Source organism: Lepidochelys kempii, chromosome 4 (genome assembly GCF_965140285.1).
Source record: "Lepidochelys kempii isolate rLepKem1 chromosome 4, rLepKem1.hap1, whole genome shotgun sequence".
Taxonomy (NCBI): domain Eukaryota; kingdom Metazoa; phylum Chordata; order Testudines; family Cheloniidae; genus Lepidochelys; species Lepidochelys kempii.
The window spans coordinates 93,043,931-93,057,036 of NC_136383.1; the positions used below are offsets into that span (position 1 = coordinate 93,043,931).

Consider the following 13,106-nt stretch of genomic DNA (forward strand, 5'->3'; position numbering starts at 1 on the left):
TTATATACACACAGAGATCATGAAACAATACCTCCTCCCACCCCACTGTCCTGCTGGTAATAGCTTATCTAAAGTGATCATCAAGTTGGGCCATTTCCAGCTCAAATCCAGGTTTTCTCACCCTCCACCCCCCCACTCTCCTGCTGGTAATAGCCCATCCAAAGTGACAGCTCTCTACACAATGTGCATGATAATCAAGGTGGGCCATTTCCTGCACAAATCCAGGTTCTCTCACCCCCCTCCAAAAACCACACACACAAACTCACTATCCTGCTGGTAATAGCTCATCCAAAGTGACCACTCTCCCTACAATGTGCATGATAATCAAGGTGAGAATATTCAACATTCTAGGTGCCTGATACCTACCTGGTAGTTGGAAACTGCTGTGGGAAATTTTCTGCTGGTGTGGTCCATCCTAATTAGCTCATGTTATTTAGTTTGAGCCTCATTGAAAACTGAAGATAGAAAAAAGAAAAGGAGTACTTGTGGCACCTTAGAGACTAACCAATTTATTTGAGCATGAGCTTTCGTGAGCTACAGCTCACTTCATCGGATGCATGCCATGGAAACTGTAGCAGACTTTATATATACACGGAGAATATGAAAAAATACCTCCTCCCACCCCACTGTCCAGCTGGTAATAGCGTATCTAAAGTGCTCATCAGGTGGGCCATTTCCAGCACAAATCCAGGTTTTCTCACCCTCCACCCCCCCACACAAATTCACTCTCCTGCTCACCAGCTGGAGTGTGAATTTGTGTGGGGGGGTGGAGGGTGAGAAAACCTGGATTTGTGCTGGAAATGGCCCACCTGATGAGCACTTTAGATAAGCTATTACCAGCAGGAGAGTGGGGTGGGAGGAGGTATTGTTTCATGGTCTCTGTGTATATAATGTCTTCTGCAGTTTCCACGGCATGCATCCGATGAAGTGAGCTGTAGCTCACGAAAGCTCATGCTCAAATAAATTGGTTAGTCTCTAAGGTGCCACAAGTACTCCTTTTCTTTTTGCGAATACAGACTAACACGGCTGTTACTCTGAAACCTGAAGATAGAAAACTGAGCAATTATTTTTGCCTACAGCAAAACAGATAATATGCTGGTATCATGGCTGTCCAGCTATAATCATTAGGAGGACATTTTTTTCTGCAGCTATAACAACAGTTCAGCAGCATGGTGAACACAGGGAAGGGACTATTGTGCTTAAACATCTGTCACTTAAAAACAATTGAAATATAGGATGCGGTTGCACAATTATTTTTAGCATCATTAGTAATTGTATTGTAAGCAGTTTCTTTGGCTTTGAAAAAAGCTGTTCAGTCTGAAAAAAAAAAAGCCTTGAATTAGAAAGCTTTTAACAGCAGTGATCTACAATACTGGGCATAGTAGCTCTGCAACAAAGGTGTTTTATGTTTAGAATTGTGGCACCTTATTAAATACCAGGCAATGTAATTATTTTTACGGGCTGTGAAAATGGGAAAGATGTTTGTATTTGCTGTAAGTGAAGCACTCGGGGGGGCGGGGGCGCAAGTTTTCTTCTAGTAACACCAGAGTAACAGCAGAGGAATTCTAATGAAGTCAGTGGAGTTACTCCATATTTGCAACAGTATGACTGAGAGCAGAATCTGGTTCAGAATGTTCCACATCATTCTGTGTGCAGAATACAGAAAATGTATATGCTAAAAATGTGTTTGTTTCTCTTCTCTTATCAGACAGTATAACGGAAGTCTTCACTAACATCTACGTAACCAGCTTTGGACCTGTTTCAGACACAGACATGGTGAGTTCCTGAGTGAGCTAAGAAAAGCTGAGGAGAGCTACTGTTGACCTTAAAAAATGTTTACATTCTGCTCCCATTTACACTGGAGCAAATCAGGAGTGTCACTGAAATCAATAGAATTATGGCACTATAAACTTGATATACATGTCAAAAGATGTAGTGTGTGACTTAGGTGGTCATAGGTTTTCTTTTGGTCCTCTGCATTTGGGTGGATTTCACCTGGAGTGAAGTCAAGGCAGGGAAGCCTATCAGTAACAGTCCCCAAGTTGTTATAAATGTTTTGTTGAATGGCTTTGTTTATATCCACTCTTTATAAAGAAGAGCATAGATCCCTAATCACTGGACAAGTTGAGGAGCTTTCAAGGACTTTGGGTGGATGGCTTGGGACAAAGAGATAGAAAGTGGGCTGTGAGGTTTGTTCTGGGTGGGCCTCAAACTCCGCCCCCACAATGAAATGATCTGAGAAGAATTACTGGAAGGGAGGGGGCCCTTGTACTTTTGAGTTTCTGACAGGCAGTTTTGAACAATGGCTCCAGTCCAGCAAACACTTGTGTAAATTATTTTTAGGTAGTCTCCTGAAAGTCATTGGAACTACTCAGGTCAGGAAGGACCAGCAGGATCAGGACCAATGGCTATTAAAAGAAAGAAGCTAACAATATTGGCCTACAGGGCCAGTCCCAGGTGTGCTGTCACCCAGAGTGGAAAATGTTTTCCCCAAATGGCTGCGAAAACCCCCCACCAATCTCCTTCCCCCATTTGTCTCCCATAATGATGGGAATTTGCTACCCCCAGAGGTTGGTATCCACAACAGATGCCCTGAGCTCCTTCCCCGAACTCTGGCCTCTCCCTGTTCTGGACTCTTTCTGTCTCTGAATCATCATGTTATGATATGGATCATTCTGTAATTGACAACTATTAACAGGTTAGTTGGTAATAGGGCTGTGAAAGATACAAGGAATTTGAAAAATTCATAACATGAGGTTTTGGTGGGGTTTTTGATTCATGAAATGGGTGCAATTTTGCAAAGAAATACCAATTTTTTTTTCTTGAAAGAAGCACTGTTTTTGAATAAATATTTGCCAGTTGCAACTGACACACTATATACTGGATTTTATTAGATATTTCAAATAAAAAGCTGATTTTAGAAAAAAAAAGTATGTTTGTTTTCTTGGGCGGCATTATAGATGGCCTTGATTCTTGTGAATAGCAGGAAATGTTTTTTTCCCCCTAAGGATATGAAATGAAGCTTCTAAAATCATTTGTATTTTGTTAGCTAGCACTATAGGTTTAATTCTCCACGCAATATACACCAGGGCAAAAAAGGTGTAAAATTTTATCTATCTTAGGTACTTATATGGCCCCCTTAACCGTAATATCTGAGCACCTCACAGTCTTTAATGTATTTATCTTCACAACACCTCTGTGGGAAAGGGAAGTGCTGTTATCCCCCCATTTTACAGATGGGTTATTGAGGCACAGAGAGACTTAGACCTGGATCCACAAAGGGCTTAGGCACCTAAATCCCACTTTCAGGTGTGATCCACAAAACTCCTGTGTAGCTGCCACCTAAACCTGTAGGTGCCTAAACTAACATGGCACATAAGTTCTGTCTGAAAAAGTTCCCTAGGCACCTATGTTTCTGCCTCAGGGCATTCTCATTGCTGCCTCACTCTGGGCACTTGGAGACCTATATCCACCTAAGCCCCAAAGTGATCTATGAAGCAGGAAAAGATGGGCTGATGATAGGATCCCACATCGCAGATGAGTATCCTAATCACAGAGCTAACGGTTCCTCCTCTGCTACTGCCATTGCTACCACCTGCCATTTTGTATGGAGCAAGACAGCTGCCTAACTCTTAATCACAAGAAACACCTTAGGCATCAAACTGCTTGACTCCAGCAGAGGGGTTCCCAGTTGTGGCTCGGAAGCTGAAATATTGCCTCCTTGCAACCTGGAGATAGACACTGAACTCTGAGAGGGACTGGGGTTAGAACACACTCCTCTCCCGGGCATCTCCCATTGGCTAGCTTAGGCAGTTTGCTGCCTAGCCTGCTGGCTTTTGTGGATTGTGTTTTAAAGCAACTGTTTCTCCCCATTCATTGTATAGGGAGCTAGGCAACTAGCTTAGGGTTTGTGGATCCCCTTGTTGTTCAAGTGATTTTCTAGGTGCCTAAAAGGGCAATATCCAAGTCCCTTTGTGGGTTTGGGTCTTAGTGACTTCCCCAAGGTCACATAGGAAGTCTGTGGCTAAGTAGGGACTTAAACCCAGGTCTCCCAAGTCCTGGCTGCTAACCATTTGATCATCATTCCTCTCCAAAATATTGTCACTGGTATACGTGGAGAAGTTTGACTTTGCAGTAAATGACCACACAAGGTGTGCAGCAATGGAGAATCAGGTCATATGATATCAGTCCTATTAATGCAGTTTTCAGGGGAATACTTGTGGAAATGAACTACAGTGAATCAAAATGACAGTTGTTACCATTGGCTGTAGATCTGTTTGCAGATATGTAGATAGATAAATAGAAGTGGTTTAAGTGTTCACTAACACCAAAGTTTCAGGCTTAAATAACATGTGCAATTGACTCTTACAAAATTACGTTTACTGCCAAGCAGGAGTCAGCTTCAAAAACTGAGTTTAAAATAATTATTGATTTCCAAGTAATCACAGATCTGTCAAACATGAAAATGATATTTGTGTAAATGCCATAAATTATCTTTTAAGCAAATATTACGTTCAGCTGGACTCTGTGTAAATTTAAACCACTATACATAGGTCCACAGAATATCTGTATGAGGAGGCTCTGAAGGGAGGAAAACTCTTTGATATTCCCATGACTGATATGGCAATTTCCTTCAATATCTTTGGAAGACCTTATTTTATTAAGTTTATGTATTAAGTTGGGCAAAGATTGTATGTAACTTCCCTTGGGGAGAGAGATGACAGATGTGAAATCTGGGAAGTTTAAAGGGGTTCAAAAGACTGTATTGAATTGTGCCAGATAAACATGGACTTGAGGGGACGATAAGAGTTAAGTGGATTCCCTGGAGAATTCCTAGAGAGTAGCTAATGCAAATTCCACATCTCCCATTATGCAAAAACCCAGCCTTTTGAATCTGTGCTCCTGAGGAGAGGGCCGTTGTTTGCCGATTACCTGTTACAGAAGGTCAAGATCAAAGACCCAAGCTGCATAAATGACTGATCTGCTCAGACTTCATTCTGGTCCTAGAGCTAAGATGGATGAATGTGTAATCATGGGGAAAACCCAGTTGTGAGTTTTGAAGGACTAAAACCTACCAGAGCCCTAGGTTGGAGCTGGGGGTGACCTCTGGTAAACTTTTTAGCATGCATGTAGGTTCTTTTATTGTTTTAATATGCTTCTCTGTAATGCTTTTTACCTTAAGAATAAATATGCTTGCTTCAAAGGAGCTGTATGGTGACTTACATCTGCAGACAATACAATGGTCAGAGCCCTCAAAGAGAAAGCAAATTGCAGGTGCTGGCCTTTTAGGGTGTCTGGCTTGTTGGGGATATCACAATGGAAGGCAGGGAGTTGGGCAGCCTTAAGATTCCTAATTAGGAGGGAATGAGATGCTTGTCTCCGGCCAAGAGAGGTGATGGCTGAGGAGCCGGAAGCCTTAAGTGGGTGCCCTTGGTTGACAGTGGGGAAGGTTTAGATTGGATATTAGGAAAAACTTTTTCACTAAGAGGGTGGTGAAACACTGGAATGCGTTACCTAGGGAGGTGGTAGAATCTCCTTCCTTAGAGGTCTTTAAGGTCAGGCTTGACAAAGCCCTGGCTGGGATGATTTAACTGGGAATTGGTCAAAAGATCAGGGGGTTGGACTAGATGACCTTCTGGGGTCCCTTCCAACCCTGATATTCTATGATTCTATGACTACAGAGTGGGAAGACGGGTTCAGTTGCTCTAAAACTGACTGTTCCCTTTCAGAGTTTTTCCCAAATTGTTTCACCGGGAAGATGGGTTTGATCCCCCCCTGGCCTTCTGGGGTGGCAGGGTTGTAGAAATTTTGGTGGTGCCCAGAACCCGCCCCTGCCCAAACTCTGCCCCGCACCTGCCCAAGGCTCTGGGAGGGAGTTTGGGTGGGGGAGGAGGTGGTATGGGGTGCAGGCCCTGGGCTGGGGAAGGGGACTGGGATGCAGGCGGGATCCGGGGTGCAGGCTCTGGGAGGGAGTTTGGGGACGGGAGGGGGTTCAGAGGTAGGGGGTGCAGTTCTGGGAGGAGTTTAGGGATGGGAGGGGGTGTGGATGAAGGCGTGCAGGGGTGAGGGCTGTGGGGTGAGGCTGGGGATGAGGGGTTCACAGTGCAGGAGGGGGCTCAGGTCTGGGACTCAGGGCTGGGGTTTTGGGGGCACAGGCTCTGGGGTGGGGCAGGGCCAGGGATAAGGAGCTTGGGGTGCAGACAGGCTGCCCCAGGGCTAGGGTAAGAGAGAACTCCACCACTCCGCTCCCTGCCGGCAGCAGCAAGCTCCGGGTGGGGGACCCCTCCTCTTCCTCCCCCCCCCCCCAACACAGTCACTCTGCACCACTGTCACTGCACATGGTCCTAGGGCCCCTCTCAGGTCCAGGAAGCCCCCTCGCCTCCCCTATGGTGTCCCCTGTGGTGGGTACCGGGGGGGGAGTGGGGGGCTGCCGTCATGTGTGGCCTCCCTTGCTGCTGCCCCTCACCGTAGCCTCACTTGGGGTGGGGGATGGGGCTGCGCTTTGCTCAGCGTGGGGCAGGAGTGGTGGCTGCAGGGGGAGTGGGGGGGTCAGATTATAGGTCAAACACTCACCAAAGCCCCAGAAGCTGCTCAGGTGAGTGAGGTCCACTGTAGATGATCAGGTCTCCCGCCGGAAGTCCCCTCGGCATCTCCTCCTGGTGGGTGCCGGGGGAGGGGATGGGAGGGCTGCCAAGCACGTGTGTGCCGCCTCCTCCCCCTCCTGAGTGCTCAGCCTGCTGCCAGCGTCTCTTCTTGCCACAGGTGGCAGCAGCCGGCAGCACGTGCAGGCAGGCAAGGAAGAGGCGCCCGCCGCTTTCATTCTGGCAGGGACGCTCCGGGCCGGGGGGCAGATCGGGGGTCGGGAGGCAGATGAGGGCCGGGGTCTGCTCCAGGTAGGGCCGGGGGAGAGACCAAGCTCCAAATATTGGTGGAGCAGGGCCCCCGGGTCTGAATATTCCTGGAGCATGGGCACCACGAGCCCATACAGAGGGGGAGATCCACACTGGAAATGATAGGATGGGGCAAATGGAATTGTGGTGGAATAGCATTGGTTATTCACATTGCTAACAAAACAGTTCATGATCATTATTACTGTTTGCTATCAAATTAATAGGAATCAGTTATTGCTCAATTTCCATTAGCGCTAATTTATTTTGTATCTAATCTGCCACCTGAAGCCAATGCCATAATATAGGTTTCCATTGAAATTCCAATTTTTTTTCAACCAATTATAATTTTGGCAGAAATAAATTGTGAAGCTTTCAAAACTTGGTATCAGGCTGTCAAGGAAATATTGTGAGTAAATGTGACAAAATGTGGTTCAACTGTTTAACATTGGAAGAATTAAAAAAAAGTGAAGACTTTTTGTACTACTAAGTTGTGCTAAATCCTTTAATAGGGCATTGCTTTAGTCCTCGTCAAGATTTAATTAATTTGACCAGTTTGAAAAAAAATCTTATCTCCTGTACATAAACTGAGTTACCTAATGTCCCAGTTGTTGGCTTCAGAATTGTAGTTCTTTTGAAATTCAGTTTGTCCAACTGCATGAATGTGTGCATTTGTGGTAACTGTTTTTTCTCTGACGTTCAAAACTATTTATGGTGTGTCAATAGAAGGAAATGTCATTAGTGCTGATGTTTTGTCATGGTGGGTCACAAATTCCACATCATGGGAGCTCATGTTTTTTGTCATGGTAGGTCATAGCCTCCATTTCTGCTTTTATTTACGTTGGGGAGTCTGTGTGACTTCTTCCTGTTGCTCTGCCTCCTTGTGGAGGTGCAGATACTTGTTTCTCCCTTCCAGCTACAAAAGACAGAAGTTACAAAACAACATTCTTCAAAAACAAAAATCCACAGCTAGGCTAACCATCTGCAATTTAATCAGAACTTGCCATGACTCGCTTGTGATTTTGTTTTTCTTTTTTTGCACCCCCCCCCCCAAAAATCATCCATTGTAAAACAGCTTTAATCATTTCCATTTTATTTTCTGTGGTGTCTTTATAGGTGTCAGGTTTCAGTGATTCTTGTGAGTTGACACTTTTTTTTCTTAATTATTTGAAATGTTTTTCTTAGGAATTTGACAAGCACACAGGGGCTGAGAGAACCCTGAAATCATTAATGTAGGTCATATATATACCCACTACAGAACTTGGAAATTGAACTCATAGTCACTCTTGCCCAGTTGTCCCTTCATTAGCTTGTTAGCTGTTGCACTTATATGTTATGATAGAAGCCTTAGGGAAAAACCCACAAAGAATATCAGGATTATTCAACCAGTTATGGGCTATATCACCATCTTCATTACATTATTGGTAGACTATCTGGGTAAGCTTTAATGCCTGAGTCTTGTGTCCTTTCTCCATCTAGCCCAATTTTCGTTTTCATTTTTTTCACATGATCATTGCTTTATATATTTAATAGCCAACCAAACCAAAATAAATGCCTGGTTTAATTGTGAGATGGATAAACTTTGTGAGATGAGGCTCATGCACTTCAGGATTATGGGAAAGTGAAATGGGATGACTCTCTTCTAACTTAGAAAAAGTTGTTTGTATTTCTATACTGAGAGCTAATGGAAATTATTCTTCAGCTCTGTAGCAACAGCTCCTTCTGTATCTAAATGATCTTGGTTTAAATTTCACCTGGTAGTATTCTTTACTAGTAAAGAAGCTTCAAAGTTCAAAGTAAAGAAGCTTAAATTTTCAGGTGGCTGTAGTGTTGAAGATATGTAAGGTTTAGTCTTTTTTTCACTGTCACACAGAGTGCTTATGGACAAAAGACACACTGCAAAATTCACTACTGCCTTACTCCACTTCTATGTTGGCATAACTCCATCAATTCTGATAGTTACACTTGAATATGACTGGAATAATTCTGTGGTGAATTGGGCCTATTACTTTTTGAATATTTTTTGGTGAAATAAAGTACCGTAAATGCTACTGCTTTGTAACACAGTTCAGCTTTTTTTATTTTTAGTCAGAAAAAAACTCTGCTTTTGAATAGATTTGAGTCCAGCAAAAAATAAATTGGATAACATTAAAAACCAAAATCGGTTACCATTTTGAATGTGGATACGTGATTTTAGAAGAAACTATACATTCATTGGCAAAACACCTTTTAGTCCTGAATTTTTTTTAAAAAAAAAACCTTAACAGCTGCATGTCACCTGACATCATTTAGTGTATTAGTGCAAGTTTTCTTTAAACTACACTTTGTTACTTTCAAATTATGAATTCCTTTTCTTGTGCTCTCCTCTGCCACACTGAAACTCCGGCACGTGTATCTGAATTCAAGACCTTAGAATTGCTTTCTTACAAATAATACTATACCTTTTCATCAAGCTTTGCTTGAAGGTAAACAGTGTTATTTAAAGTTACTATTTTAGCAGCCTGTCAAGGTTCCTTCCCCACTCTGAACGCTAGGGTACAGATGTGGGGACCTGCATGAAAAATCTCCTAAGCTTATCTTTACCAGCTTAGGTCAAAACTTCCCCAAGGTACAAAATATTCCACCTGTCGTCCTTGGATTGGCTGCTACCACCACCAAACAAATACTGGTTACTGGGGAAGAGCTGTTTGGAAACGTCTTTCCCCCCAAAATACTTCCCAAAACCTTGCACCCCACTTCCTGGACAAGGTTTGGTAAAAAGCCTCACCAATTTGCCTAGGTGACTATAGACCCAGACCCTTGGATCTTAAGAACAATGAACAGTCCTCCCAACACTTGCACCCCCCCTTTCCTGGGAAATGTTGGATAAAAAGCCTCACCAATTTGCATAGGTGACCACAGACCCAAACCCTTAGATCTGAGAACAATGAAAAAGCATTCAGTTTTCTTACAAGAAGACTTTTAGTAGAAATAGAAGTAAATAGAAGTAAAGAAATCACCTCTGTAAAATCAGGATGGTAGATACCTTACAGGGTAATTAGATTCAAAACATAGAGAATCCCTCTAGGCAAAACCTTAAATTACAAAAAAGATACACAGACAGAAATAGTTATTCTATTCAGCACAATTCTTTTCTCAGCCATTTAAAGAAATCATAATCTAACATGTACCTAGCTAGATTACTTACTAAAAGTTCTAAGATTCCATTCCTGGTCTATCCCCGGCAGAAACAGCATATAGACAGACAGAGACCCTTTGTTTCTCTCCCTCCTCCCAGCTTTTGAAAGTATCTTGTCTCCTCATTGGACATTTTGGTCAGGTGCCAGCGAGGTTACCTTTACTTCTTAACCCTTTACAGGTGAGAGGAGCTTTCCCCTGGCCAGGAGGGATTTCAAAAGGGTTTACCCTTCCCTTTATATTTATGACACAGCCTAACCTCATGTCCTGTCTACAATGAGAATTTTTAGCATTTCTCCCACTGATACATTGGGGTTAGACCAGATGTGGGAGAATTGCTATAAATTTTCTATATAATCTGAAATCCAGATCCACCTGTACTAGCTGCTTAATAAAGATATGTAAGTATATTGGCCACAGAGTTTAGTGTCAAAGGGAAAAAATGGGAATATGCTGGAGCTGTTTTTCAACTTCATTATGCCAAGTAATGGGGACTAATCCAGAGAAGCAAAAGTGCAGAATAAAGCAGATTGCACCTTTAGAGCTTCAGTTGTTGCATTGTTATTTCTATGAAACATTATACGTTCAGTATTGTGATGTAAAGCCCTAAAGGCTTCCACCCAGGTCAGTGATGTAAATTTATTGTGACACTAGCCTGAGAGGAAAAAGCTGAATACTTAAAAACAAAAACAGAGCAACTAAAAAACAAAGCAGTATCTCTAAATTGTTAATTACCATAATTGTCCAAGGAAAGTTATAGGACTAAATGGTAATTAAAGCAGTTAATTACAGCATCTGTAATTAAGCTTGCAAAAACTTTAACATTTGAAAATTCTGAGGTAGAAGGTAATTGAACTTTGGATGGAACATGGCTGAGAAGACGACAAAATCTGAAGTGGGTTTGTGAATTCAGCCAGTTAAAATTGGCTCTTTCTGTATGCCCTTTTCAAAAGTAATACTGTAATTAAGGAGATCTTTATTTTTTCATTGTATATTTCCTCCTCAATTCTCAGTGTTTTTACAGTTTTTCCTCACAATTGAATTATTGTCTGACAAAGCCTCCCTGTCATTCACCCATCTAAAGCTTCTCAAGAAGCAAAAAGTGTTGATCTCCTCAAGAGAAGGGCCTGTACATTTTAAATGGTAAATATTATTTTTTACCTTCTGAGCAATAGTTGTCATATGGAGCACAAAATACACAGCCAGATTATAAAACTTGTACCACTGAGAGAAAACCGCAGCCAAGGTCCTCTCTATTTCTAGTCTTCAGTGGCAGTACTCACAGAGTGAGATATTAGGTGTGTAAGGTAACAGAATCTGGATATGCATATGCAAAAACTGGGTTAAGCTTGATCTGAATATTATAACAGATAGACTTCCTGACATTTTTGTATTTTATATTTTACGCTTAACTTTGCATCAAGAGCCTGCACAAGGACCCTGTTTTGAGGCCCAAATGGGACTTCATTGGTGCAGAGACTTTGTACAAGACCATACAGCTGGATGGAAAAATTAAGGCTCGTAATGGAATGGATCTTTTCAAATATAGGAAGGTTTTGCTATAACTCAATAGAGTAATATTACCCCCTTTTCATACTTCTAACATAGCAGAAATTACTTCTCAAATAAAAAGTTGAATACAAATTCCCTGAAAGTGAACTGATCATTTTGAATGGGATTTACCCCTGCATAGTAGGGCTGGTTGAAAATTTCCCATTTTTTTGACAAAATGATTTTTTTTAAATGGTGTCTGTTTTCGATGTTAAATTTAGATATTTTTTCAAAAATGCCCCAAACCCCAAAAAGTTTGTGGCCAAAATATGTAGTTTTATTTTATATTTTATTGAAAAATCAACATTTGCTACAGAAGAACATTTTCCACAAACGAAAAAACCTTATTTTTTCCATCCAGCTGTATGCTGCTGTGGTCTAGCACAAAGCCTTTGCACCACTCAAGTTTCATTTGGACCTCAAAATAGGGTCCTTGTGCTGGCCCTTCAAACAGGGATGAATCTCACCCTTTATGAAACTGAAGTGAGTTTGTTGCCTACAGATGTATGTTAGTTTTTACTTCACTAGTAAGCATTCTTTTTTCCTCTAGAATCTGTGAGGGTATGTTTGTTATTAATACCTAAAAAATGTGTGTACAGCAAAAAGTTGTTAGCCTGGTTTTAGGCAAAAAGCAATGCCCATCCCCCTGTCTTCCAAGTCATGGTGGGGAGCAAAGAGGTGGAAGTTGGCCTAAAGGGAAGCAAAAGTAGTGGAGGGGGAGATGGTTACAGACCACATTTCCCCCACCTTTCTGTGACTCACAGGAGCCCATGTAAGTCCCTCAGCATGGATGCCTCAGGGATGGGAATCCATGGATGTGGGAATCTTTGGACAGAGAAACAAAGGTCAGGATAGCCACGCTACGCGCGCCTGTGGAAATACATGTAAGAGATAATCTTGGCCAGCTCTAGCTTCCTCAGAACTGGGTTGTAGAGAGCAGGCATAGGGATCAAAGCCAGTGAACTATATTACTGAGGCTGTGAGTTACATGGAGCTCTCCTGCATTCCTGGACCCATGGGATTAGATTTGAGATCTCTGTGGATCTGGTGAAGCTATGCAGTTTCTGGCCAAACATTTTGCCATGAGAGAAGTCTTTTTTGGTAACTACAATTTTAGTTTCACAAATTTTCCCACCGTCTTCTCCCCTGTATTTTTCCAGGCTCAGGGAACATTTAGTCCATTGTCCTGTGTTATGAGAAAAAGTACTGGGAAACAGTACTTCAATATTTACAGTGACTCCACTAAACAATTGGTAGAATTGCCTCAAATCTCCTGGAGGTTGAATGAAAACATTTGACTTCCAGCTACTTGTCCTCTACAGTCTTTGGCTTGTGAAGATTAGAAGCTTGTCAGGCTTTGGGGAAAGAGAAATTGACTTTTTTTTTTTTTTCACTTGTATGGAATCAGGACTTACTGTCAGGCTAATAGCTAATGGTATGCAACATAAAGTGTTTGGTCTTCAGGTGGTAGAGGGCAGAAGAGTTGGAAGT

General features: G+C 42.3%; 1 protein-coding gene across 1 annotated transcript in view; it reads left to right on the plus strand.

The window, feature by feature from the left end:
• The window catches only part of GABRA2 (gamma-aminobutyric acid type A receptor subunit alpha2), a 78,604-nt gene that overhangs the window by 28,782 nt on the left and 36,716 nt on the right, over positions 1 to 13,106 (plus strand). The window contains exon 4 of the mRNA XM_073340104.1: positions 1,709 to 1,776. Within this exon, the coding sequence (XP_073196205.1) occupies positions 1,709 to 1,776 (68 nt within the window). The remainder of the gene's footprint in view (positions 1 to 1,708; positions 1,777 to 13,106) is intronic.